The sequence below is a fragment of the Pempheris klunzingeri genome, chromosome 15, assembly GCF_042242105.1.
Source record: "Pempheris klunzingeri isolate RE-2024b chromosome 15, fPemKlu1.hap1, whole genome shotgun sequence".
Lineage (NCBI taxonomy): Eukaryota > Metazoa > Chordata > Actinopteri > Acropomatiformes > Pempheridae > Pempheris > Pempheris klunzingeri.
In genome coordinates, this window is record NC_092026.1 from 4529958 (window position 1) to 4557087 (window position 27130).

The 27130-nt window shown below is 42.6% G+C and overlaps 2 protein-coding genes across 2 annotated transcripts; both read right to left on the reverse strand.

The window, feature by feature from the left end:
• Positions 1 to 2400: 2400 nt before the first annotated feature.
• Positions 2401 to 18338, reverse strand: LOC139214390 (polyamine-transporting ATPase 13A3-like). The gene is made up of 32 exons (XM_070845233.1): positions 18195 to 18338; positions 16709 to 16882; positions 16264 to 16443; positions 16083 to 16153; positions 15576 to 15659; positions 15426 to 15495; positions 15184 to 15318; positions 15002 to 15074; positions 14621 to 14752; positions 13840 to 14007; positions 13557 to 13714; positions 13207 to 13395; positions 11651 to 11712; positions 10766 to 10916; positions 10365 to 10487; positions 10264 to 10281; positions 9651 to 9801; positions 9366 to 9486; positions 8534 to 8658; positions 8282 to 8445; positions 7653 to 7784; positions 7401 to 7480; positions 7214 to 7256; positions 6910 to 7019; positions 6655 to 6751; positions 6044 to 6116; positions 5756 to 5933; positions 5002 to 5183; positions 4508 to 4596; positions 4192 to 4272; positions 3848 to 3943; positions 2401 to 3151 (listed from the first exon to the last, which is right to left on the reverse strand). The coding sequence occupies exons 1-32, from the start codon at positions 18243 to 18245 to the stop codon at positions 2969 to 2971; spliced, it is 3744 nt and encodes a 1247-aa protein (XP_070701334.1). The 5' UTR covers positions 18246 to 18338; the 3' UTR covers positions 2401 to 2968.
• A 2124-nt stretch (positions 18339 to 20462) lies between these two features.
• Positions 20463 to 27067, reverse strand: LOC139214420 (nucleolin-like). Its single transcript, XM_070845268.1, has 16 exons — positions 26957 to 27067; positions 26475 to 26553; positions 25680 to 25775; positions 25469 to 25606; positions 24903 to 25028; positions 24733 to 24822; positions 24020 to 24091; positions 23815 to 23938; positions 23547 to 23695; positions 23179 to 23308; positions 22904 to 23049; positions 22632 to 22773; positions 22418 to 22551; positions 22173 to 22299; positions 21867 to 22081; positions 20463 to 20763 (listed from the first exon to the last, which is right to left on the reverse strand). The coding sequence occupies exons 1-16, from the start codon at positions 26969 to 26971 to the stop codon at positions 20702 to 20704; spliced, it is 1845 nt and encodes a 614-aa protein (XP_070701369.1). The 5' UTR covers positions 26972 to 27067; the 3' UTR covers positions 20463 to 20701.
• Positions 27068 to 27130: the final 63 nt, after the last annotated feature.

The window sequence follows — 27130 nt, forward strand, 5'->3', positions numbered from 1 at the left end:
GTTAAAGTGCTGAATATCGCGCAGGGCCCTCTGGGGACGGCGAGAGAGGCAACCCGGCAATGTTGTGTGGCCCCACACTAACAAGTGTCACAGTGATCCGGGCCCGTCCTCCCCCTGTGTGAATGCCATGTGAGAGGCGGCTCCATCCATGCCCCTGCCACCTCCGCACAAGGCCCTCCATTGACTTCTAACCTGTTGAGGGACCACGGGAGACAAAGAGCCGCAGGGCGGGGCCCGTCCCTCCGACAAGCCTGTGAACAAACGTTAACACGGCTGCAACTGTCCACCCCCTGAATCACTGAATTTATTGACCAACCACAGAGCCCATTCAGACCTGGCAGGACTGATAAAGGAAGGGGGACAGGGACGCCATGAAGGCCCGGGGAAGGAGCCCATGCTTAGGGGACAGGAGGGAGGAGAAGGGCTTTGTGACCGTCTGGTGGGTCACAGACCTTTTACCAGCCGTGGGTGCCTTTGTGTCATCTGTAAAATGAGGCGAACCGTAAGTGAGCATCAGGTTGGCCTTGTGTCCTGACTATTAATCAAGACGAGGGCCTTATGAGTGTCCAGCAACCTTCAGAGAAGCTGCAGCAGACATGTGTGTGTTGGGTGTTAGGAGACACATTGAGAAAGCACCAGAAATGGCAACTTTTGCTGCAGAAAATTGCGTTACATTGGCCATTACTCTACAATTTATTCCAAGCTGGTCTGATCTCTCTGTGCGGACTGTTGTCAGTAAAGAAGCAGTAAACAAAGACTGTGTGCAGAGGCCCGAATCTTGAAAGTACGCAACTGGGACAAAAAAACGTATGGGTAAAAGAGAAAGGAGATGGAGTCCAAAATGTTTGAAATAGCACACGTCTGAGCACAAGCTTGAGAAAATCTTTTTGGGCGAGTAGCTAGCTGTGAGGAAGAAAGGCTGTGTGTTTTAGCTTCTTTATGTCTTTCCACCACTCTCCATCTGTTGCTCTACTGATACAAAAGGAATACAGCGGAGTACACAAAAACCCATATTGCTTTGTGGAGAGGCAACACTATCCACAAAACTACAACGCAAACACCGGTGGAAAGCAAAACGTCCCGGCTCTGCACACATCAGTGTTTACTGAAAAGATGATCCGTGCGAGTCAGGGAGACACACATGAATTCATGATGCCTCCTCATCCTCATCATGAATATTCCCAAAAAGGCTCTTCCCTGATCTGTGGGAGATTTTCTTTCTTGGTACAAGCGAGGACCCCCTTCCCTTATTCACAGTCCCCCCTAAATCCACCCATTCACTGCCTATAGGCCCTGATCTCCACATGAAATGATACCCCTCTTTCTCCTCCACTCTCGCGCCTTTAAGCGCCCATATGCCAGGCAGCGAGGAGGCTGGGAAAGCCCATAATTGATCAGTAAGTCTTGGCTGAAAAAGTGTGACCAAGGTCAGCCCCCCACGAAGCACGCAAGAGTGGCTTAATATACAGATTTATTGGGAAATGTAATGGGAGTTCTGCAGAGCAAACACGGGGATATTTGCTGGCAGACACTCAAACATTTTTTGTCACATTGTAGAAATAAGAAAATAAGTACAAATACAGTTTTCAAAGACATTTTCCCTTACATTGTCTTTACAGTAATAAAGGGGAAACTTAGGTGACTAATTCTCATACTTTTTCACATTTATTCCATTTTTAAACCTTGACTAGAAAAATATGTATACACCTGTAAACAGTTACATAAAAATATTATATAAAAATCAAACAATACAATCAAATGTTACAAAATTGTCACAGCAGCAAGTGTTTAATTGATTCATTTTGATTAATTAAATTGCTTTGATTAATTAACGTACAGTACTTTAGTGATGTTAAATGGTGTAATTACTTTTCCTTACAAACATTTTTGAGAAAACGGTACAAAGAATCTATAATGCAATCAAGGGACACAGAAAGGGATCATTTTGATTCTCTTATTGACTAACACACTCTTGCGCTCTCTTTCACATGACCACACACACACACACACACACAAATGACAGTTTAACGAACTAAAAAGAGACAAACTTCTGCCTCTCTTTATTGCCTCTCTCTTCCACGGGAAGAATTTCAACCGAAGCAGCTTTATGACAGAAATGCAGCAATGGGACGTTTTCTTACCTTAGAAATACAACAGTACCAGTTATGTTTATAAAACTGCAAAAAGGCACAAGTGTCTCGTGTTTCTTTGAATCCATAAGATTTTCAATTTTAGCAGCAGCTGATGTTAGTGTGTTGGTTCATAGTGAGGTGGAAAGAGTCACCCACAGATATTTAAACATTCTTAAATGTGAACATGTGTGATTCATCTGGTCTTTTATTCAGTGTCAGACTGAAACAATAACACACCTCACTTGGTTTAGATGTTTTAAAGACTGGGTCAGATAATAGAATGAAAAGACTGATCTGAAACTCAAACAGCATTCTCAACGCTCCAGTGTTGTACCTACATCTTGAATGCCAATAACCATCCAGTCATCTTAAAGGAGTAGTTTCACATTTTGGGAAACACGCTGACTTGTTTTCTTGCAGAGAGTTAGCTGAGAAAACTGATACCACTCTCTCGTCAGCAAGGTCGGTGTGAAGCCTGCAGCCGGTTAGCTTAGCACAGTGACTGGAAACAGCTAGCCTGGAGTCTGGTTATCATCGTGGTTGCCAGGTAACCAGCAGAGACTTAACTACTCTTAAAACCACAACGTGTCATTTTTACACTTTTGGTTAAGTAAGTGGACAGAGGCAGGCTAGCTGTTTTGCCCATGTTTTTATGCTCTGAGGTGAATGGAAATGAAAGAGAACTTTCACAGTGTCAGTGTCTTCATGAGGCTCCACATCCTACAAACATCATCGGAGCATCCGTCACATCTCTGAGCTCACCTCAAGCTACGTCAACAAAAAGACCTGTTGGTGATTCTTTAGGTTTAGTCTGTGCAGTAGCTTGCTGGTTGATGTCAGAGGTGGCCAGAGATGTGGGGCGGTGGGTCGCTGGCGGAGGTGACAGTGGAGGGTTTGGGGGGCCAGTCGGCGTCGTCCTGCAGCTCCAGGGCCAGGTGCATGTAGCGCACCCTTGGCGGCTTGTTTTTGCGACAGAACAGCCAGGAGAGGAAGGACGAGGCCCAGCGGTCATTGGCCACCTGGGAACACGTAAAGTATGAACGTTAGAGAGAGGAAATAGTTAGTGAGTTAGTGTTGTGGATGCTTTCACATGATCTCTGCTGAATGCATGAGTTAGCCTCTTCAGGATCAGATTTTCTGTAGTTTTATGACCAAATTACATTGCAAGATCGTGCACAGAATCTTTAGTTGCAGGAAATATTGACAAAGTTTGACAGTTTTGAGCTCTTGAAAAGTAATTTTATTACACTACTTACTGTATCAAGAGCTTTCTTATATATGTTTTTGGTAATTTTCCTGCACTAGTGAAGATCTCTTGCCTGGAAAGAAATCCTACAACTGTGTGAAACATTCCTGAAAAGACGGCTGATGGATTCATGAGATGAGCCCCACTTGGTCAATTCTAAACACAAACATCCAAATAAAATGTAGTAGAATAAAAGATTACCTATTGCATGATACACATTTTGAGTTATATTAGATTATTTACACAGCAACAACAACATGTAACAGGTCATCAGAGGGCAACATGAAGCAACATGCCAGGTCGTCATTGTAAATGAGAACCGGTTCTCAATTGACCTACCTCGTTAAATAAAGGTTAAATAAATAAAAAGAAAAAGAAATAAAAGCAAGAGAATTAGAGGGTTAATAATATGCATAATTTCTTCTATAACGTGAGACAAAGAGAAAAAAAAGTCAAAAAACTTCCCAACCTGAGGTGTGTCAGCAGAGGGGGGGTCTGTGGGGCGATTTGCCCCCCGTTTGAATCCAAAAACTAGCCTCCGCAAGATGATGTCAAGGATCAAAATCTACGGGGGGATTTCAGTGGGAACTTGAGAATCAGCTGATCATAAAGATTAGGTTAGAGCCACAGAAACGCACAGAAAAACAACTCACATGGAAATTTTTAAAAAATCAGGGATTTCATTCATTAGGTAGTGATCCACTACTGAGCACTGACTAAAAAAAATCAATGCATGCAAATCACAGGGTTTTTTAATTTAAAGAGGAGATCAGTCACAGGGAGCCCGTAGGGTGCGATGTCTCTAAAGCGTACCTCCAGCATGAAAGACACAGCCGCATTCACTACGACAATGATGACCAGTGTAACGCGCCAGTCATGGGGAACACACACGATCTGAGTGGAGGCAGAGCAGCAGGAAAAGTACTGAATGCAACGCCAAACACACACACACACACACACACACACCAACACACACAGTTTCCATCAGTGTCATGCAGCTTCCCTGCCACTGTTAAACCTGTTGACTCGTCTTTGAAATGCAGCATCTTTTCTGTTTTCTATCAGTCTATTATAATCTAATTCTATCTTTCTGAGCAGCATCCGGAAAAAAGGGGAAAACTAACTTTACCTCCAGGAAGCTGTCGATGGCGGGGACAGGGTACAGCATGATGAGGAGGAGGAACGTGTACAGAGCAATGCAGGACAGCATGAACGGCCCTGCGGAGGTAAAAACACAGAGATTCACAGACACCAGATTAAATGGTTATTTTTGACTTGCAAGCACATCACACACATATATATGGGAAGATTGTAATTATATATATTTGTATGTCAAATGACGTGTCAGATGAAAAAAACTGGACTTAGAGAGGGATTGGATGCATTTAGGAAAAGAAAGAAATTGTCTGATTTAAAATTACAGTTAAAGTTTATACGAATCACATTTACTTTCCCATCAACTTGTTATCTAATTTTCTGTGTTTAAAAATACAAACGTGAAAACTCGAATTTCAGCACTGTATATAAGTTTAAACTCGTTCCGTGCTGACAATAATCTCTTTTCACACACACACACTCCTCTGACGATCAATCAGAGCTGCATCAGTAATAGATGGGCCTTACAGTTCTTGTAGCTTGGCTGTCTGAAGGGCTTTCCCTTGGAGAAAATGATGGCTACAGCCAAATACTGGAAGGAGGAGACGTAGAAGAGGGTGGTGTTCTCGTAGTTCCTGATGTTTTTGTGGTCGTGAGGGGTTGTCGCGTTCAGGCTGTGCGAGAGACCGGAGCTGGAAACATTACAGGCGCTACAGGGGAAGAGAGCAGCGAGGCAGACAGTTAATACGAACCTCTGAAAAAAATAAGCCCAAAGTTTAAACATTTCTAAAATGTTTTCAGGCTTTTTTTGCACTCTGTGCTGTTGTTTTTCTCCTTTTTATCTTTTATAAAATGTGTTACTGTATAAATTGGTTGGTGTTTTTGTTCTTCTCTTAATCTTCTCTTGATCTTATCATTTCAGTCACTCATTCAATCACTCATTCAGTGGGTTTTTAATGACCTGAGCCGGGCGAGGGAGGGGGGGTGAAGGGAAGAATGTTTGCAGATGTTCAGAAAAAGATCTGTTTTGTTCTGTAATGCTTGTCCTGGACTGACTGTACTCTGAAAACTCAACAAAAAGACTGGTGGTGGGGGGGGGACTGTAAATGTGTAAACGTCGGAGACGCAGTTCGTAGTCCAAAGCTTTGGAGCCAGGATGGCGTGTGCAGCGAGCATTAATGTGTACCCATTGTTTTATTCAGCCGGGACAGGCCCAGACAAAAGAGCATATGTAGAAGTATTTACATATATTTACTAGTACACGTATATCTATGTTACTCACTCTGACTGAGGCGTCCATGTCTCATACCAGCTCTGCTGTCGCACTAAGAGGAACGCCAGGACCTGGAAGACCAGGCAGGTGAGGATCTGGGTCAGAACTGAGCAGAGCAGCGGGCCGGAGATCAGACCGGACGGCGGGCGGCGCCTCACCAGCTCTTTCCACGCCGGGTTCAGACTCACTGAGGGCAGAAACGAACCACAGAGTCAATACATTTGATTGCTTTTGTCTAATCCATTAACTCAGACATTGGTTTAAAACATTTTGGGGGCTTTTCTTCATGCCACTCACTTGTGAAGGCAATGACGAGGATGATGGCGATGTCGATAAAGAGGAACTGGAAGTCTCCCAAGTTGCTGAGAATCTACAACATCAGAGGAGTCACTCAGCAGTAGAGGGACGGACCAACAATCCCTACATTTACAAGACTTTAGCCCGAATGTACATGAATGTGATCCCACCATGTCACAGCTGATGCATTTTACTCAGAGCCGTCACTCACACTTTCAGAACAAAACATTGTCACTTTGTGGTTGCTGCCTTTGTTTCACAGCCGATGGGTGGAAACCCCCGCGGCTTTTTGAAGTCCAAACTTTGCTTGTGCTTGCTCCTCACATCTGTCCTGCTTTCCACCCTCTGTATCTCATGTGGGCACCTTACTAGTGTTTCTAACTCCATGACACCAAACTTGCGAGCTGACGAATGCTGGACCTTCGATAACATGTCGACATGTTCAGTTCTCAAAGAGGAAAAAATAAATTGTCACACCGAAACACACGTTTTCAAATGTTACCCACTTTAAGTCAAGGTAAATCAAATAACACAGTGTTATTTCTCGACAGGTGCTAAAAGAAATTGTGCAGCATTGTAGAATCCCTGATAAGGATGAAGAGCTGATTTACCGAGTAGAGCAGCGTGACACTGAGGTACTGGATGATGCTGTAGAGAGCCATGAACTTGAACACGCAGAATGATGTTATGAGGGCGGCTCGGCCCTCCCTTCAAAAGGTGAGACAGTTAATAGAGACAGTCAGAATGAGAGAGCTCAATATTTATATATATATATATATATATATATATATATATATATATATAAATTCTCTATTCTGGATGATGTTCCTGAAACTCATGAAAGACCTTTCGGAGTGAGTTTCTACCTGATAAGATTGGGGACGCAGGAGATGTTTGCGGTGGAGGAGGTGAAGGGAGAAGCCACAGAAGCCTCCAGTTCAGACAGAGAGATCCCACTGTGAGCTCTCTTCAGAGCCTGAGACAGACAGAGACAGACAGAGGGCTTGATTAGTTAAAGGGTTCATGTGCAACAGCTCGAGTCAGGTAGTCAGAGACTTTTTCTCCTCTGTATTTCAAGAGGAAATATTTTACATTTTAGATATTAGTTACTCTGAAGGAGCACATCATGTATCATTCATCTATTTTTAAGTGAATATAATCCACACTTACTCCACAGTCATTAGCGCCGTCGCCACACATCCCAACAGTGTAGCTGGAAGGCAAACACAGACAGTGAAAGTGACGGAAGTGATGGATCTATAAAACCACATGATTGTTGATGCTGTCGATGATCTCCAGCAGACGGAAGTTGAGCTCGTCAGATTAAACTGAAGCCACGATCAAATGAAAGACTCACTCGATGCTTTGCAGGACTTCCACCAGCTGGGTCTTCTGGTCCGGAGCCATGCGGGCAAACACTGTGGCTCTGAGCGCGAGCTGCGCCGCCCCCGTGTGGAGAGACAAAGAATGACACAAAATGACATGACTCCCAACTTTACATCCACCTATTCATTAGTAAAACAGTCTTCACACAAGCTCTGAAGGGAAATGATCATTTATCTCCATATTTAGTATGGAGATGTGTATGTGTCCAAGGTTGAGTCTGTACCTTTTGGACGAGTTCAGGGAAGTGCTCAGTGATGACGGCGAAGGCTCTGCCGCTCACTGCGAAGTGATAGTTCTGTTCCTGCTGAGCGACCTGCTTGTCATACACCCCCTCCTCCAGGTTTATCTCCACAGTCTGACGGACAGAGGATGAGTCGGTCAACACTAGGACACCAGAGGACTACCGATCTGGATTACCTTGCATCACTTGTGGTAGATTTACTCTGACAAATGTAGTTTTTATCATCCTGTGCTCTGACACATGTAGTAACTAGAAACAAGCTCTGCAATAATGAACACCTTAAGAGACTTGACACAAAGCATGTTTGTGGCTTCAACAACCTGTGCAGTGTTTATTGCTCTACTTTAGATATCTGAGAACAATTCTATAGGAGCATGAGGCACAGACAAGCTGCCAAGATATGCCTGAACATGCAGGTGTATAAATTAATAGTAGAGTGGTTGAGCAGGAATGAGAACACCAGAGAGGGTCGGCCGTGGAAAGAAAAAGCCATTCATCATGATAAGTGAAAACCGTTTTGACTTTCCCAGGCTGACAGTCTCTGCCCCTACAATATGATGTGCTCAGGGTACCTGTGAGTGCAGGTGGATATTGTTTATTCTCTGTCTCACCTCATTGTCCTTGCTGGCCTGAGGGGGGGTTTCGGTGTACTGCCACGTGATGCTGGCAGGGTGGGAATCCTTAGGAGGCACAGCATCTGCTATGATGACCTTCTCATGCGCACGGATCATCCCACAATCCCGAGCCACTGATATCGCTGTTAGCATGTTGTCCCCTACCGGAGGATACGCAGGCGTCAGAGCAATAAAGACACAACACGAACACAAGAGAAGTAAGTCAGCAGTGTTGTTACACTGGTTCACCTGTGACCATCAAAGAGCGAATATTAGCTTGGCGCAATTCACGCAAAACCCCTGCAGTCTCCTCTTTTATTTTGTTCTGCATGATGATCAAACCAAGGAACTCCATGTTGGTTTCAATCAGGTCCCTGAAAGCAACAAAAAAACACACATTTCACAATTCAAACACAGTTTATCATTAATACTGACAAAACTCATGATTCGAGTCATTTTACAGAACCAGATCTCAGAGAATCAGAGAGCACAGACTTCCCTTTTGATTTGCTATTATTAGACATCATACATCTGTGATTTAGTCATCAGACTTGTAATTAGTTTTTTGACATCCCACCTTCCTGCTAAACTGCCTTCTCCACTTACATGTTGGTTAATGATTTCCTACACTTGTCAAAAATGTTGTAAACATCTACCATCTAATTTGTTGCTTTCAGTCAAATGCTCATGTGGGCCTGTAAATCCAGGAAAATAATAAACAGATCATTAATACTGGGGCCACTTCCTGGTTACAGCTGCACCCTTTGACCTAAATTGCACCATATCTTGTGACTGTGTTGCATCATGGGGGCTACTGCTGGTGGAAAAACCGAGGTTTCTAATGCTTTTTCTATGATGGATTTGTCCCTGCAGGTTGACAGTCTGATTGTGGGGTCACTGATGCCAAATCCTGATATTTACTCCCGTTCTAGTTGACTGGAACATTTTCTGCTCTGCTGTAGCTACACTGTAAATATTTAGAGAAACAGAGTTCCTGTTTTTTATGCTGTGATATCTCTGTAATTTCCTGATCAGTTGCTGTGTGTACTGTGGACGGTGTTATCTGTGGAGGGAGAGGTACCTGCTAAGGCTCTGGACTTTGTGCCAGGAGAGTTTGGACTCTAGCTGTTGATGTGCCAGGGCAATAACCCTGAAGCCCTGCCTGGTGTATGTTTCCAGAGTCTCTGTGAAACTCTGTGGGACTGAAAAGAGGAGTATTTGTTTAATAGGCAGGGAAGAGATATCGATGCTGTACTTGAAGACAGGAAGATTTTGTTTAACTTGATTGTCAACTACACTGATTATTATTCTTATTATTAATAAAGGAAATATCCACCCAAACCGTGAACATATCAAAGTATCAGACCTGTGTGCTGCTTGCAGAGGCTGGCTACAACCTCCGGTGCTCCTTTCAAGTAAGCGTCCATGTGTTTTTCCCCCAACCTCCGGACCACCACACTCATCCTCTGCAAGGCTGAGGAGAAGGGGAACTGACGCACGATGCCAATCTCACAGGACTGAAGAGCAAAAGACAAACGTGGTGTAAACATGTTCAGTGGGGCAAAGACCGTCAAATCAGTTTGGATTTCTGGGTGTTTGACATTTTGGGAGTATGTAGGCAGGAGATGGTTAGTTTAGCTCAGCACAGAGGTTGTGAACAGCTATCATGGCTCTGATGAACAATAATAAAATGTACCAACCAGAACCAGGAAGTCACTGTTCCTGCACATAACTCTCCTAAAACAACTTGTCTTATTTACACACCTGTACAGATTTTTGCACAGATTAAACAAACAAGATATATCATGTTAAATTAGTAAGCTTTGAGGTGCTGGAGGGCAGATTTTGCTGCCTGTAGACAGAGCCAGGCTAGCTGTTACTGGTTTCAATCTTCCCCTGTAAATCTCAGCAAGTAAGTGAATAAGGTCAAACTATTGTGAATTATGAAGTGTTCTTAAAAAAAAAGAAGGACAACTTACTGTTAATTCCGACAGCTCCTACAAAAAAAGATGGATTGAATGATGAGATCAGGCAGGAACTTACAAATGTGCTCATAAACAAATGTACAGAGTCGCTGTACCATGTTCTGAGTCAGTGGGTTGTTCTGATTGGCTTCAGGGACGGTGTGCTTTGGTGGTCGCACGACTGTGGGCATTATGGGATTGTGGAGCGCAGTCTCTTCCTCTGTGGGCTCCTCGAGGACCTAAACGAGAATAAAATCATATAATAAACACTCCGTTACACTAAGCCTGGTGTGAAAAAAAACAACTTTAGTCCTGGCTTCCCCTTGACAGTAAGAGACATTTTCTGCTGTTCATGCTGGAGTATCCATGGTACCAGACTTACTTTAGCAAAGAAGAACTCGCTGTGCCAAGGCGGCAAGCACAGTGCTGCATAATTCATGAGCGGCCTGGTAACCGTGCCCGTTGCGATGCCAGTGACTAAGCGCGCTGGGTGTAAACACTGAATATCATTGCTTACCCAGCCCGTAGCGCTGAACATCTTGAGGTCTAAAGGGTCTCCGGAGAGCTCGCCCTCTATCTTGGTCAGCGAGTGGCAGGTCGCCATGCCGACCACGAACCCAGTGTTGACCAGACTCTCTTCAGCCGCATCAGACTCTGGAGGAGAAAAGCTGTAACGGAAAGAAAGCACAACAGCTGTCTGTTTGTGACCATGACAGGAGAAAATTACATACAATAATGACACTGTGTTTAATGCTGCATTAAAAACAAGGTCATATAATATGTACAATCCTACTTCCAGTGAGATAAGGATCGAAACATCGAGTGGGAAATGTTAAAAACAGGATGCTCGCTAACTGATTTAAGCGAACGAACTCATTTGATTTTGCTTTTAGGCCGCTGAGCATTTCTTTCCGCTGAGTTCTAGAAAGATTTGCCTGGCTGAAAATAGGCATCTTTGGTTTTCTTTCTCGTCTCTCAGGTGTGGACATTTTCATAGATAAAATAGCAAGACCTGATTATCTGTTTTGGGGATAATCTAACGAGTTAAATACTGACGAATGATCACAGAAATCATACAGAAATCCAACGCTACCATAAAGTAGTTCTGCGTGGTGAGTGGCCAAATAAAATAATGGAAGTAATAAATCGAATCATTTAAAATCTTATGTTTTATGTGAAATTATTGATTACGTTAGTAGGAGGCTGTGCAATAAGTGGGATAATGTAGAGCGAGCAGGATGATTCACGTCACTGCCCATTGTCCCTTACATAAATGTCCTGAGAATACAAGAAGCTGTATTTATCATGATAAATTAAAGAGTGATATAATTCTGCAATTCTGTTTTGCACAGATGCGTTTGTGAAAAGACCAACAAACCCAAATCCTCTCAGGATCTCTTACCTGCCATCCTCAGCTCTCTGAATACCCCACAGGTCCAAACCGTCCTCAGTCAGAGTACCAGTCTGACGGGGGGGAGAAACACAGATAGTTAACAATGCACATAAAGTTTTAGGACAAATTGAATCAAGCCTCAGAGCAGGAAAGTTAGCTGAAAATTCACAGATGGCCAGAAATGTGGTCTCACTCATATAAATCACTTGATGAACTTCCTTAACCTCTTTTCTTAATCTACACCAGCGTTCAAGAGAGCTCAGTCATCATCCGTTCATGCAGCAACATGCACACACACTTTCTGAGAAGCATATGAATATAACTTAAAACAACCATGAGCTTCAATATCTGTTCACAGGAATCACTGCGTCTACACTATGAAAGAAACACTTCAAAAACGCTTCAGGCAACAATCAGTTTCAGCTATGAAGGTGATTTGGAAGAAGCAAACTTTGATTCATGGCTGCAACTAATTGTTGTTTTCAGTATCAGTTAACAGCCCAAAACCATGAGATATCCGGTTTACTATCATGTAAGAACAATCAATAATAAAACGGTATAAACACACCATCCACTGTAGCGTTAACACACAGAACCAGTCAAACGTTTGGACACACACACGCGTTTGTTTCTCCATCATTCATTATTTTCTACATTGTAGATTAATATTGAAGACATCAACACTATCAAGGATTATGGAATTATGTAGTAAACATCCTCTTGCTTTGACGGCAGCTTTGACAGATTTCCACTGCTCTAATGTCCGTTCCTTGTGTTTCTTGGCACAAGCAGTTCTCTTCTTCTTCTTGTTCTTCCCCAGTAGTGACTTCTTCGCAGCAATTCGACCGTGAAAGCCCGACTCACTTGGTCTCCTCTGAACTGTTGATGCTGGGATGTGTCTGCTGCTTGAACTCTGTGAAGCATTTATGTGGCTCTAATCTGAGGTGCTGTTTCTGAGGCTGGGAACTCTAATGAACTCTTGGACCAGTTTCATTAGAGCGTTTGATGGTTTTCACGCCTGCACTTGATGATACATTTTAGAAACTCACTGGATTGACTGACTTAGGGTTAGGGTCAGGGTTAGTGATAGTGATGGACTGTTGCTTCTCTTTACTTAGCTGAGTTGTTCTTGTCATAATATGAATCAAAGCAGTGTTCAAATAGAGATATTCGTTGTACAGAAGCTGACTGAGAGAACGCCAAGAGTGTGCAAAGCTGTCAGCGAAGCAGAAGGTGGCGACTTTAAAGAATCTAAAATATAAAACATATTCTGGTTTGTTTAACACTTTTTTGTTAACTACATAATTCCATACGTGTTCCTCAAGGGCACCCTGATTCATTTTAATTTGTGGTTTTGACAGCGATAAAAAGCCATGAAGTACAAGCTGAATTGGGTTTGGATGCTGCACAACAAATTTGCATGCATTCTGACTGAGGATTTCATTCAGTCTAAGTCAAGTGTGAATCCTAGAAATGACCCTCAAACTATATAAACTGCATTTCATGAATTCTTACCAAGAAAAGAAAATCACACTGCAAGAATTGACAGCTGTGGTTTAAACTACCTTGTCAAAGCAAACCAGGTTAAGTTGACCGCATATGTTGATCCTCTGAGGACTGATGCAGAAGATGCCGACCCGCTTGAGACGCTGCTGCGCATACACGATACCAGCTGTCATGGCCGCCGGTAAGGCCGGGGGCACAGTGATGGTGACGATGTCTAGAGATTCAATGATGATGGTTTTAGCTGGAACCTGGACGAGATAGTGAATGAACCATCGACAACTGACATCCAGCAGAGAGATGAATTAAAGAAACATAATAAACTCCTAAAATCAGTCCTGTACATCAGCAGGAGACTTTAAATCTGAGCTTCTTCTTTCATGTGCCAGAAGGAAAAAAAAAGCAGCGATACCTTGTTCATGATACTGAGGACGATGGTGTAGATGAAGCCGATCCCTGCCACTCCCACCAGACACAGCAGGAACAGGTATGCATCTCGGTACAGCTTGAAGTCTGTGGGTTTGGGGTAGAGGATGGAGCGCACGAGTTGTCCTTTCTCTGTACTGAAGCCTGCAGGAACACATAGGTGATGATATTTGATTATTTTTATTTTCTTTGCCTCCTCTTGGTGAGGCTGAATATGCCTGATCCCTGAGGGTGATCAGTCTGCGCACTACAAAGCTCTTTTCCATCACCTGTTCTGACCACAACAGCCTTCACCAGTTCACCGGCGTAGAAGCGGGTCTGGATAACATGTGTTCCACAGAATAAGGTGTGTCTCTTGTGCTCCTCCATGTTGTAGCTCCTGGCTGCCTCCTCGCCGGAGCTGGGCAGACTTGTCTTGGTAACCGGCACGCTCTCTCCTGAGGATGGACAGACTAATAAAAAAACCACACCTCACACAGAACAATAGCTGCAGTGTTGTTCACTGGTGTGAAACACTGAATAAACTAATATATTGCAAAATATGACACCAAACAGATAAGCTGGATATTAATGTTGACAATTAATTCAACTAACAAACCTCTATACAACATTGCACCTGTTTGGTAGCCAGTATGTAACAAAATGCTCTTGTTATGAATTTCACAGTTTTGGTTTAATTCTGTGTGAAACAACCGACGCTCTGTTCAGTTTGTTTTTTATGGATGGTTTCCATTTTGATAGCACATAGAGACAGATATTTAACAACCATAGTTCAGTGTGTTGGGTTATTATTTGTGACACATATTCATTGTTATTAGCAGTAGTGGTAGAATTACTAAGACACATCAGTTGGATATCACTGTGATGGTGTCAGGTAACAGCACAACCTTTACAAAATAGTGGTGAAAGTCATGGTGGGTGTCTTTCTACTTGGAAATAGTAGTTTTGAGAAAAAAAAAATCTTATTACAAGCTTTTCCCAGAACATTTGACTGTAAAACTCCAGTGTCAAAGCTCAGAAGAGCACATTGTGTAAACATTTTGAAACTACCTGTCAGCATGCTCTCGTTTACGATGCAGGTTCCACTGATGAGCACGGCGTCGCACGGCATGATCATCCCGTTGGTTGGAATAATGATGACATCGCCGGGCACGAGCTCTGTGGACATGGCCTGATCGACGTCTTCTGCGGGAGCAGCATTAGGGAAGAAAACACTGAAAGTGAGACTCTCAATCATGAGGACGCTGTTAGAGGTAAATAATGTCATTCATGTGCTATGCAGTAATAAAGGGGAGCAGTTTAGTAACAGGAGTCATGCACATTAATTCTACACATACAGTCAAACTAATGATAGTTATGTTTTCACTATAACTCTGTACAATATCACCAAAAACACGATGAGTCATGATGCAGGTAACTAATATAACATGCCTTTATTTCCTCTGCACACTGAAACACGGACCACGCTGTGCGCTGACACCATGTCATGCAGCATCACATATTGCTGGAATTAGAGAAATGCTGTGTCAGAAAGTCGGAAAAATAAAGGAGAACGCGCAATAACACACAGATGGACAAGATGCTGAGTTTTCCTCGTGTCCAACACGACTCACCTTTTTAATGGTATACAGAGAGGTAGCTATTGAAATGACAGACATTAAAACTATGGCTGTGGCATAATAGTAGTAGTCCTCAGCACTCCACAGAATAACACTGAAGAGCTGGAAGATGTAGAAAGGATTCAAGACCTGACGGAGGAAGAGAAGGAACCAATGTGATTTGTTAAAGGGAGCATTGATGATGTTATTACTGGTATGAGTCAGACGTGATGTTTGGCACAGAGCTCTAAACTCACCTCCTTTATAAGGAGCTTGAATAGAGAGGGCACCCTTACAGCAATCTCATTCTCCCCGAAAAACAACAACCTGATAAAAAAAAGAGTGAAAGTTTTAAATGATTCTGTTCCCTAATGATGTAAGAGAACAGTCTGTCTGCTTGTGTGTACCTGTAGTCCTGCAGTGTTTTAGAGAGTCCGGAGCTGTAGTCAGAGTGCACGCTTACACAGCTCACCTTCACATCCTCCAAGCCTCTAGAAAAGTCACACACATTCATTTCTACTGTGCAGGACAACAGATGTGTGTGATGTATAATGTGCCAACCACTCATCAAGAGACGTGTAGTTTACTGAGTAGAGAAATATTAAAATATGTCCAAACACACGTGTATAAGTGTGTGTATACATGCGTTAAAGTATGTATGTGTGTGCGTGCGTGTATGTATACATAATTTTATTTTATTTTATTATTTATTTATTTTTTTATTATTATTTTATTCCCTTTTTTGTGCTTAGTATTATGTTATTTAGAAATGTATACTGTACTGCAACATATGGCAAACTGTTTACCCTTTTGCACAAGTTATACAAATCGAAATAAAATAAAAATAAAATAAAAAATAAATAAATAAATAAAACATGTCCAAACAGCACACTGTTTTCCAGTGGGATTCTTACTTATACAGTTCAAATGTCTCCATCACATCATTCCAGTAGTATTTAGTGCTGTGGTGGGTGAAGCAGAGGATCTAAGAGGGGAAGCAGAGGCAGAGGAGGTGATCAGTTAATCACTGATCAAGACTTTAAACTTGAAGATGAGCAACAATCAGTGGAAAAAAATCAGAAAACACTTTCCCACCTTAGCATGCTGCTTGTGAGCAAACTTCCCATGATGCTCCTCGTGCGCAGCGCTGATGCCACGATCTCCGTCTCCATTCGGCAGCTGAGCCGTGGACTGCAGGTCCAAGCTGTCGAAGGGTTTCCTCCCCGGAGCCGACATCACGTGCACTTTGGCTCGAAACCACTGCCTGAACTCATCCTGTGAGAACAATGTTAAGAATTAAATCTGTCCCTGATAAAAAAAGACACAGTACAATACAGCATGTGAGCCAGAGGATGAAACAAGTGAACAGCAGCAGCACAACTTACGACTTCTGTAAGATAAGAAATAGACTCACACATATATAATATTTACACAGCAAGATCTACTATCTATGAATCTGATTGTATGAGAACAACAAACCAGGGAACATTTGGATTGAAAACAAAGCTGAAGAAGTTCTTAATGTGTTCCTTTTTCCTACCGTGGTCCTGAGCAGCAGTGTGTGAGCGTCCCTCAGCGGGGTGGGTGTGCAGGTGCCCTTGACGCCCCACTCAGGCAGCCAGTAGAGCAGCAGCAGCAGGAGACCCCCCGAGCACACGGCACCCACACCCACCAGGACCATCTTCCACAGACAGGGCTGGTACCCCCACACCTCCTGCACGGGACGACACTCATGTGAATGCACGCTCTGTGGCTGTTGGTGAAGTCAGCTGGTAGTATACAGGATATAAAAGGGGTTTGTAATGTAACAGTGACAAGGCTTTTGTTTGGAGGTCGTGTGAAGTGGGACAATTAGCCCTTTTTCCAAAAAATGAAACAAAAGTTCTTCAGGCTGTCGTGGAAAACTCATGGAAAACCAATGATGCCTTTTGTCCATGTCTTCATAGCCGGTGTGACTCTTCACAGCAGGAAAAGCTCTGCTGCATTCAAGTGTCCCGGTAAGCTGTGGCAGCGTGGCGGGGAGCCAGAACGCCAAATAAGAGCACCCTGAAACTGAAGCAGCTAAATGACATGCAGCCATCATTCCTTTAAATGATCCACTCCTGGGATTGTCCTTCTGTGACACGTCAGAATGTGACACCGTGGCACTGAAGCTATTACAGATGTCACACAAATGGGAGTAAACAGTTAATTTGTTGGGGACTACTTTCAGCAGTGGATTAATACACACATTGGTGCTTTAGTGAATATTAGAGCAACAGGACAATGCCCATGTTCACTGTAATGAAGGCTCATGTTATCCAGAGTTCAGTGTTTGAAGTGTTGTTTGGTGAATCAGTTCAGTGTTGATTTTGTTCTTTTCATGGGATTTCTTGACGATAAGAAAAACACTCAACATGACCTGCCTCATTCTTTCAAGATAACACATTCTGCTGCCATAAATAAGTTAATTCACATTTAGTGGGTTAAATGAAAGTGAAAACTCGGCCGTTTCAAGAAATAGTTAGAGTTAGATGAAAAGATCAACACTCTCATGTCCATACAATGAATATGACGCAACAGCCAGCAGCCTGTTTGGCTAGACTCTGTCCAAAGGTCACAAAACTGCAACTACCAACAATTAGTGAATTTAAGAGGAGCTGGCAGGCGGAGTTTGTCACCTTTGGACTGAGCCAGGTTAGCTATTTCCACTGTTTAAGGTCTTTCTGCTAAGTTAACCGGTTAATGGCATTAAACAGGCAGACATGATATCAATGGTTTCTAACTCTCAGCATGAAAGTGAACACACTTATTTCCCAAAACTACTGCTATTAACATTGTGACATTCTGTGGCTCCACAATCTGAATCAATTTACGCTCCATATTTGGACAATATGGCTTATATACTTAAAAGACAATAAACTATTATGACACTACAAATCTGTGACTGAAAAAACACCAAACTGTTCTCTTACATAATAACAGTTTCCACTTTTCAATAGAAAAAAAACAAGGACGTGGGGAAAGTAGCACAGAGCGATATTTACCATCTCGTCCTCCAGGTCCTGGTTTATAATCGTCGCCTCTTTCGTCTTCATTCTGTCAGAAGTGCAACAACTACAGAGACAAACAAAGAGAGATCTCTTTATTTAACATATTTCCAACAGGTGCTTTACTTCCTGAAGCTTTCTTATCTTAGAAGTCGTCAATTCTGTCTCGTCAGCAAAGACGTTGCGACTTCAATCTCAGTCAAGGACTCGAAAGGATTCAGTTTTATGACTTCTGGAGCAAAAATAGGAGGGAAAAGCGGGAAAAAGGAAGTCAGTCATTCATTTGTTTCTCACACGAGTTAATAATCTTCCTCAAGAGGTGTAATGTGTTTGTATTATGCTCAACAGAGAAACATGATTAGGATAATTAATATCCAGCAGGGATCATCTTCAGCTAGCTGGTAGATAATGAGCTGTGTAAAGGAGAGAAAGATCCCTGCTGTAGTAATAAACTTATTGAACAGCATCTGGGATTATTCAGAAGAGAATTCACTGAAGTTTACCCTCGTCGTTTCTCATGTTTCCTTGGGTCATTGGCTGAGTTTAGTGTAACGTGTAGTTTTAACTTGACAGCATTGACTGTATTTGATGCTCCAACATGTCCGACCTGCAGGACTTTAACCATTTGAGCCTCACAACACACTAACCTGTGACGACTCCATTGACGAATTTATTGACACAACACTGCGCAATGTGCTCTAGTGGTGTTAACCACTGATCTGCTGCAGGATGGGCTGTAATGTGTGAACACCTTTATGTGATGTTCAACTCATAGCTTCATTTCTAATTTTTCATCCACTGAAAAAATATTACTTTGACTTTCTTTTCAAGGGAAAACAAAGTAATGTTAACATTAACAAATAAGGATTCACCACATCTATGATGACAAATCTCAAAGTGTGAGGAGCTTCAATCACACTAACAGCAGCATAAAACGTTACCAACATAACACCTCATATCACCATGAGCACCTGACAGGCTTGATGAGGCGAGTATGGATGAATTTTAGGGCCAAGAATAAGAGATTCACTTTGCATTTCAAGAATAAAGTTGAAATGTTGAGAATAAAGTCAAAATACTTTTGCAGAATAAAATAAATATATGTCTCATGTCAGGCCCTAATACCCTTACATAGTAAGACGTCAAAATAAATGCAGCATAAATAAAGACTGCTGCAGTCTGCAAGCCAACCAGGGCCCAGGATAAGATTTATTTCCCTGCAGGACAAAGACACCAAACATAAAGTCAAAGCTACACAGTTCTGGTCCAGGAGCAGCCAAAGAAGAGCCCGGATTTAAATTAAATCCAGGATTTACTGTTCTGGCAGGGTCCCCATTAAAACTTAACATAAGTTTGGCAGAGAAGAAGTGAGAGGAAACTACAGACTCCAGATGTGCAAACTTATCCACATGCACAGCTGGAACTGAGCACTTCTACAGTAATAGTCTGTAAATTGAACAATAAATAAATAAACTTAAGCTTGACTTTTAGAGAGACAGGTGTCAACTAACCCCAAGCAGTCCAACATAACAAGTCTGAGAAGGTGGATCCTTTCTGCAGGCGACTTTAAACTTTTTCACTCAACATGCATGTCCTCACTATTGCACCCATGGATCTTAAAACACCCCACAGTGAATGCGAAGCCACCTCAGTCGCACTTTCATCTGTTATGAACTCATACAATCGTCTCTAAAGTTGCTGAACTCAAGCTTGAACACAAACACCGTGGAAATAAGCACAAATCCGTGCGTCTTAACGACTCACCGACGCTCCCCGCCTGCTCTGTCAAAACATCACACGTCGCATAGTCCGGTGCGTAAATGGTTAAGAGGATCGTTGCGTTCAAGGCCTCATCTGTCGCCCTGCGAGGATCCAACATGCGTCTGCAGACACGCGCCGCCACGGCACAGACCCACGCTGCGCGGAGACCGGACCGTCCCAAACCGGTCCATCCAGGAGGAAGTGGGTGGGAGGGGGGACAGGATGTGAGGTCACGGCAGGACGCCGGGTTTGGGCTCAAACACTCAAAAGTTGCAACAAGTCGGAGAGCTGCAGCGAGGCGTGCAAGGAGAGCTGCGGCGGCGTTAAATAGTCCCTTTTCCCCGCCTCTGACCATGCAGGGACCTCATCTGCAGACTTGTTTTTAGCTGTGACACTGGTGTTACTTCAGGTCAGTGGCAAAGAGGAAAGTCCGTCACCCGTTCTGAGATAACCTCCTGGATCTTCACTACACAAACTCAATAGACAGCTGGTTTGGTTTTCAAATACTTTTATCTTCACATTTGAAAATGACATGTGGGTGAAATCATCATGTGAAAACAATTTTTCTAGACTAAAATTAAATTTCAAGCTGTTAAAATGTCCCACAGTCATGTGGCACTAACAGCTGCAGCCTCACACCGTCCGTCCGTACATCCAACCAAACTCCACAGTCTTCAGCCCATACATGTCTCAGGTTAAGAAATATATATACACACACATAATGACAACTGTTCTTCGGCAAGCTAGCCTTTATTTTCCACTTCTTTAACAGCAGCCTGCGGCCTGACAGCTCCACGTCCTCTACCTGAAAGAAAAACCAAAGTATTTTTACTCAGAAACCAGTAAATACACTCAGTGCAGAGTAACGGTCTTATGCCGTTTCCACCCAAATATGAAAACAAACATTTAACAAACACCCATTTAAACGATGGCACATTTCTCCACATATCAAACGCTGGATGGATTTCGGCAAAAATGTCAACAGCTAAATATCAGAAACATTTTCTCCAACAAGCTGCCAAAGAGGAAAATACAACACATTTATTCGTTAGATCGTTACGCCAACTGGGGTCAGAGCACCAAGCTGTAAATATTATAAACAGGTTATCATCACCTCAGAGAGCTGTTACAGCTAACAGACGTGGAGCAACATTAGTATTCATTTGGAGTCATCTCGGCGTCCACCTGACAAATTTAAGTACAAGATTCACTCTATTTATAGCTCTGTTTTGGTCTCCTCCAGCTCCTGAGGGAGATATCTGGCTCTTCAGCTGCTAATGCTCCACTACGTTAGCGAGGCACCAGCTGTGTCAGTACGCCGTTTCGTTCTGCTCAAGGAAACTAAAGGAGGAGGAGGAGGAAGAGGAAGAGTCATGACGTCCTAAACCTCTGCTTGGTGCCAGTTCTGTTGAAGGATGAGGGAGACGCACTAAAACGCAGCGACTCTACGTGGTGTGACTTTTGATGAAGAAAAGCATTGAACAAATAAAAGAACATACTTCAGAGAATAGAGCACTGACTGATTTTTCCCAAATGTGCACATTTATTTATCTGCTGTTGGTTTCCTTACTTTAAAAAAGGGTCATTACATCACTGTGTAGTATATGAACATACATTAGTGTCGACTCGGCACGAGCCCTGTAAAATACGCCTATAATCATGTTTGGATGCTTCCTTCTTAGTTTCCTTGATTGGAAGTGTGAGGTGGGTTCATCAGAGCAGCTGCAGGCAAACACAAACTTCAGTTTGAGAGCCGAGTTGAGGTTAAAAATGTTGAGATGAAACCAAAACAGCCGTCTTTGTCGATACTAGTGACCCCTTCCGCGTTAGTAGTCTTAATTTAAACCTCTCTTTTCGGAGAAACAACTAGAGTGAGACTTTGTTGTGCCGACTGAACTGAAGTGTTACCTCCTCTGCTGCCTCTTCCACCTTTGCCAGCCCCCCGACCTGCCGGCTTTCCAGCAGGACGCACTTCCACGCCTCCCTTGGCTCCCGGGGCGCCTTTTTCTCCCGCGGGTTTTGCATAAGCCACAATCACTTTGCTGCCGTCTATCTCACAGTCCTCCATGGCTTCTTTTGCTGCTTTGCTGTTTTCTTCACTCTCAAAGTCCACAAAACCAAACCTAAGAGGTAAAACAGGTCAGTGTAGAGCGGACTGCCAGAGACATGCAGAGTAACAATGGAGGAAAAAGCAGCACACTTTATGGTCCCCACCTTTTAGACGCTCCGGTCTCTTTATCTGTAGCGACTCTTGCAGCGAGAGCTCCTTCAAAAGCACTTTTAAGAGTCTCTGCAGTCGTCTTCTCAGCGAGGCGCACCACCATCAGAGTTTTGGACGGGCCTGAAGAGGGAACACACAGATGTGGGTCACCGTTTTTAATCACTTAATGACTTTAGACATGTTGCCACTAGATATTAGATAGCAGGTAGCACCTACATGTGTAATATGACATGAATACCTTTTGGTCTCTCCGACTTCTCTCGTTTCTCGAAGAACTGAACTCTGGCCTCCCTTTTGGAGATCTTAATGTTTTGGGTCGTCTTCAAGGCGTTCTCAGCATCTGCCACAGTTGCAAACTCGACAAACGCATATCTGCGGAGAATCACAAACATTTCTTGAGAACATTCAAACGCTTTGTTCATTGGTGGTGGGTGGGATGTCTGTGTACTTACCCTTTAGGTTTGCCTTTGCCTTTGCTTTTGCTCTGAGGCATGGTGATACCAACAGCTTTCTCAAAGACTTTCTTCAGTTTTATTTCTTTCATATTGAAAGGCAAATTGCTCACAAATAAAATGTTATTTGGAGGAGCGGCAGCTGTGAGAAATAAGAGCATAATATGTGTGAGTCGTTAAGTCCAGATTTGATTAATTGATGTTCAGATAAAAAAAAAAAAAAAAAACTATTTAATAACTGTAGTATCATGATAATGTGTCCAGCGACTTACCTTTGGGGCTGGTGTTGTCATCTTTAGGTGCTTTTGATTCCCCTACAGTGTCCACAATCAACACCCGGCCTTGGATCTCGAATGGTTGTTTTTGCTGCCGTACTTTCTTAGCAATGGTTTCATTTTTAAACTCCACAAAGGCGATACTGTTGAAAAATGAAGTACTTTCGTTAAGCATGGATTAAAAATCATTACCAAGCATAATAAATAATGCAAAGTCTGCACCATTTTTTACCGCTTAGAAAGATGTGAACTTTAATTTTTAAAACTCTCACCCTTTGTTTGGGCTTTCAGCTCCACCAGGAAACCTGACGGCGACGCCTGAGGGGAAGACTTTCAGAATATCTGTTTTTGTCGCGTCGTAAGGGACGTTCTTCAGAAACAGGCATCTGACATTTTTGGCTGCTGAAAACGGGACAGTCTTCAGGTCAGTTTTACAGTCCGACACCTTCACATCAGGAATCCATTATTTAAGTTGTTAATGAACAGAAACAAGCTCAAATGCAGATTGATTTTCTAAACTCAGCGAATGGCCTCTTGTGATTTGAACACAGATACACCAACGCTGCTCCTGGATATGAAAAGGAAAGTAACACAAACATTTAAATCACGTGTAATAAACAGTTAAATTAGTCTGAGTTACCTTTTTTGTCTACTTTGACCTTCACCTTGTCCTTGTCTTTGATCTTTGCTTTGGCGATCTTCATTGGCTTCTCCAGTACCGTCTCTCCATTTAACGTCAAGGCTTTGGTAAAGTCCATCTCTGAGGCCATCTCTACATGTGCATGTTTTCTACAACAGCAACAAGTCACTGTTACTTTTGAGTTCATTTAGTATTTTAATTAGCAGCAACATTCATCCTAAACGCTCGCACTAGAGGGTTTCCCACTGGTAGGAAACATCACACTCACCTGGACCGGTCTAATTTGATGTCTTGAACCAGGAGACTTTGTGCCATGAAGTAACTTGCTAATGAATCTCTGACTTCATCAAATGTCTTCGAGCTGTTCAGGTTGCCCACAAAAACACAAAAACCTACGACAAAATAAGACCAGGAAATGTGTGAGCATCAGGCACCTTACAGCACAAAGCATCCGTCTTATTCTGAGTTCATACCGTCGTTGACGAGCTTCGCTTTCTTTGCTGGGGAGGTCTCAGCGGGAGAGGTGGCCTTCCTTTTCCCGCTTACTGCAAACAGCAGGAAACGTTGGTTATTTGGTACGATGTTATAAACTAAATAAAGTGAGTACAAATGGAGTGTGTAGGATTTCTCTCCTCATTGAGATTTTACAAGAACTTTTTTTTTTGAAAAACAATGTCTAGATGTAAGTCTTTAAATCTCCCACGCTGATCTTTCTCTGAAATTCATTTCAGAAAGCAGGCAAATCCTGCCTCCGCTATTTACGGTGGCATTACAAGTAGGACATTTTGGGTGTCAAATTATGATCAGTTTTTAAGCAGAATGGATCAAAATGACTTCTGTAGATTTAGAGGTGGCCTGTAAGCAGCTTAGATGAGGCTTCAACAAATTATATGAGTTGAAAACTTCTATAAACTTTACAGATTTATGGTAGAAAAAAAAATGAATAAATAAAAATCAGACTGATGGACTAAATAGTCTCCAAAGGCTGCAGTATATGAAAAAACACATTTGTAAGTACATTTTGGTAAAACACTGAAAGCCAGAGCACATACAGCTGATTGTTTGCCAGAGCTTGTGAAACATTTTGAGTCAGACAGCGAAAAGAAAGAGAGAACCAAAAAACAAAGGAAGAAAGCACATATGAAACAGCGGCTACGCATTATTAAGTTATTATAAACATCCTTACCTTCTGTCTCTGTAACTGTCACCTGTTCACCTCCATTGGCTTCCTCTTTCTTCTTCTCCCTTTCTTCCATGGCAGCGTCCACCTGAGACTCTGAAGAGGAAGCTCCATTAGTGGCACCGTTCAGGATTTCACTCAGACATATTTGTGTGGTGACGTAGTATCTTCAGTACCTCCAGATTCCTGTATCTCTTGCTGCTGCTTCTTCTTCTTCCTCTTCTTCTTCTTCTTGTTCTTCTTCTTCTTCTCTGTGCTCTCATTTTGGGCGACTGCATCAGCTGAAGAGACGATCTGTTCCTCTGGCAAAAACAGTCAGGATTTGATTTAAGAACAAACTAACCCTAACCCTAACTGTAATGACAAACCCCTTTTTTTTAGGGTTTCACATTTCAGGTTTTTGAGTGGTGTATCACCATCAATTTCAAACTTAATAGATGAACACTTCTGGATTCAACACCCATATTTAAACAAACACTAACATAACACCTGCAAATTAACAATAAAAGTTGTAATTTAGCCTAAACACTTCTGTTTGTAGTGGACATGTTTATTATATTTATATTATTTATATAAAGTGATGATATGGCCTGCACCCAATCCAATAACCCTGTTGCATGTAACACTTCCAGTAGCATCTTTAAGATTCAAAACATAGACTTACAGTACTCCTGTAATGTTAATGACTGTGTTTTTAGTGGGAGATAAATGTGATGCAGTAGTAACTCGTAACCATCTTTACCTTTGTCCATCATCTGATCACTTGCATTGGATCTCTCTTCCGTACCATCAGCTTCTCCTCCCTCGTTGTTCTTGCTCCAGGATACAGTGACAGTGGAGCTGCTTCCTTTCACTTCAATGACCGTGTCCATCTGGGAATCTAAAGATGCAGCTTTGTTACTGGCACCGCTCAGTATTTCTGTTAAACACCACATGTGATGTGTTTGCGGTACCCTGGTCATTTTGATCCTCCTCCTGTTTCGTCTCTGTGCTCTCCATGGGAGACTGTTCGCTTAAAGAGTCAGTCTCAGGCTGCCCTTCTGAAGCAACTGACATTAATGACATTGACATCATTACAGTTGCACTCAATTATTCACAACCTTTAACAAATCAGGCCTATTGGCAAAATGTACAAACTTTCAGCTGTGTTCACTGAACAACTCAAACAAGAACAATTTAAATAGTCCAACACAACTAATAGTAAAGGTGGTTTCTTCACAAAAGGCCACTTTTAATAGCTACTGCAGGCTCAAAATTATTCAACCCTTTCTATAGGGGGTGTTGTGAGCTGCTGCAAACGTGATGCATAGCCAGGCACCAAGTTCTGACAACATTCCTGAGGAATCTTAGCCCATTCCTCGTGGCCAATAGCCTCCAGCTCTCTAATATTATTGGGCGCCTTTCCTGTCTTTCTGTATCCTCTTCCTTCTTTGCACAAGGCAATGATCTTCTCTTAACTTTTTGGACATCTCTCTTGACTTACCCATATTTCTAAACATGCAACCAAACGTCACTGTGAACAAACCCCCCCGAGCCAGTTCAGGTATTTGATGTGTTCAATCTCAAGCACATCTGATGCAACTAATGAGGCCCTGGGTTAGTTGCATCAGGTGTACTTGAGACAACACCTGATTTGCAAATGAGTGCTCTTATGGGGGGACACCTATCGCACACCTATTTTGCAATGGGGGTTGAATAGTTTTGAGTGCAACTGCATGTCCCAACAGTGTTTAACAGAGATGACTTACCAGTGTTAATGTTGTCTTCTTCTTCTTCTACAACTGCACTGGTGACAACTTTGCTTTGTTGCGTCCTACGTCTGGTAGCCTGAAAAAAAAAGCACACATTTCTAAAACTGTGTTTTCCAGTAACCAAAAGTTAGTCTTCACATCTCAGCGTTTTAAAGGCTGAACATAGTGAAACTGCTATTCTGCCTTCATAAATGTCAGTTCACGTTAACTTCTGTCAACCCACTAATCGATTAGTTGACCAGTCATTCGGCCCTATTTAATTATTAAATATAGTAACGTTACTTTGACTAAGTATCAACTTTAAATGCAAACTAACGTCCAGTAAAAACTTGAAACAGTGCTTGTGAGTGGTTCCACCAGCTAACCAACTGTTAGCTCAAAGCTAACTTAAACTACAGACAGTCTGCAGCCAATAAAGACCAAACTACCGTCACCCTAAAACAGTCTACTTAGTGAAAAGTGTTGTCTGAGGTCCTTACGAGTATCTTTGCCATATTTTGTGTTACACCAGCACACAGTCGGTCGTGGCCGGTTGATACACGTGTGCTACGCTAAAAACATAGAAACGTCCACATGCCGCTGGGTTAAAGTAGTCACTGCGCATGCGCGTACCGAACTACGGTGGCTGGCAGGGTTTTGAGTTTTGAGAAATC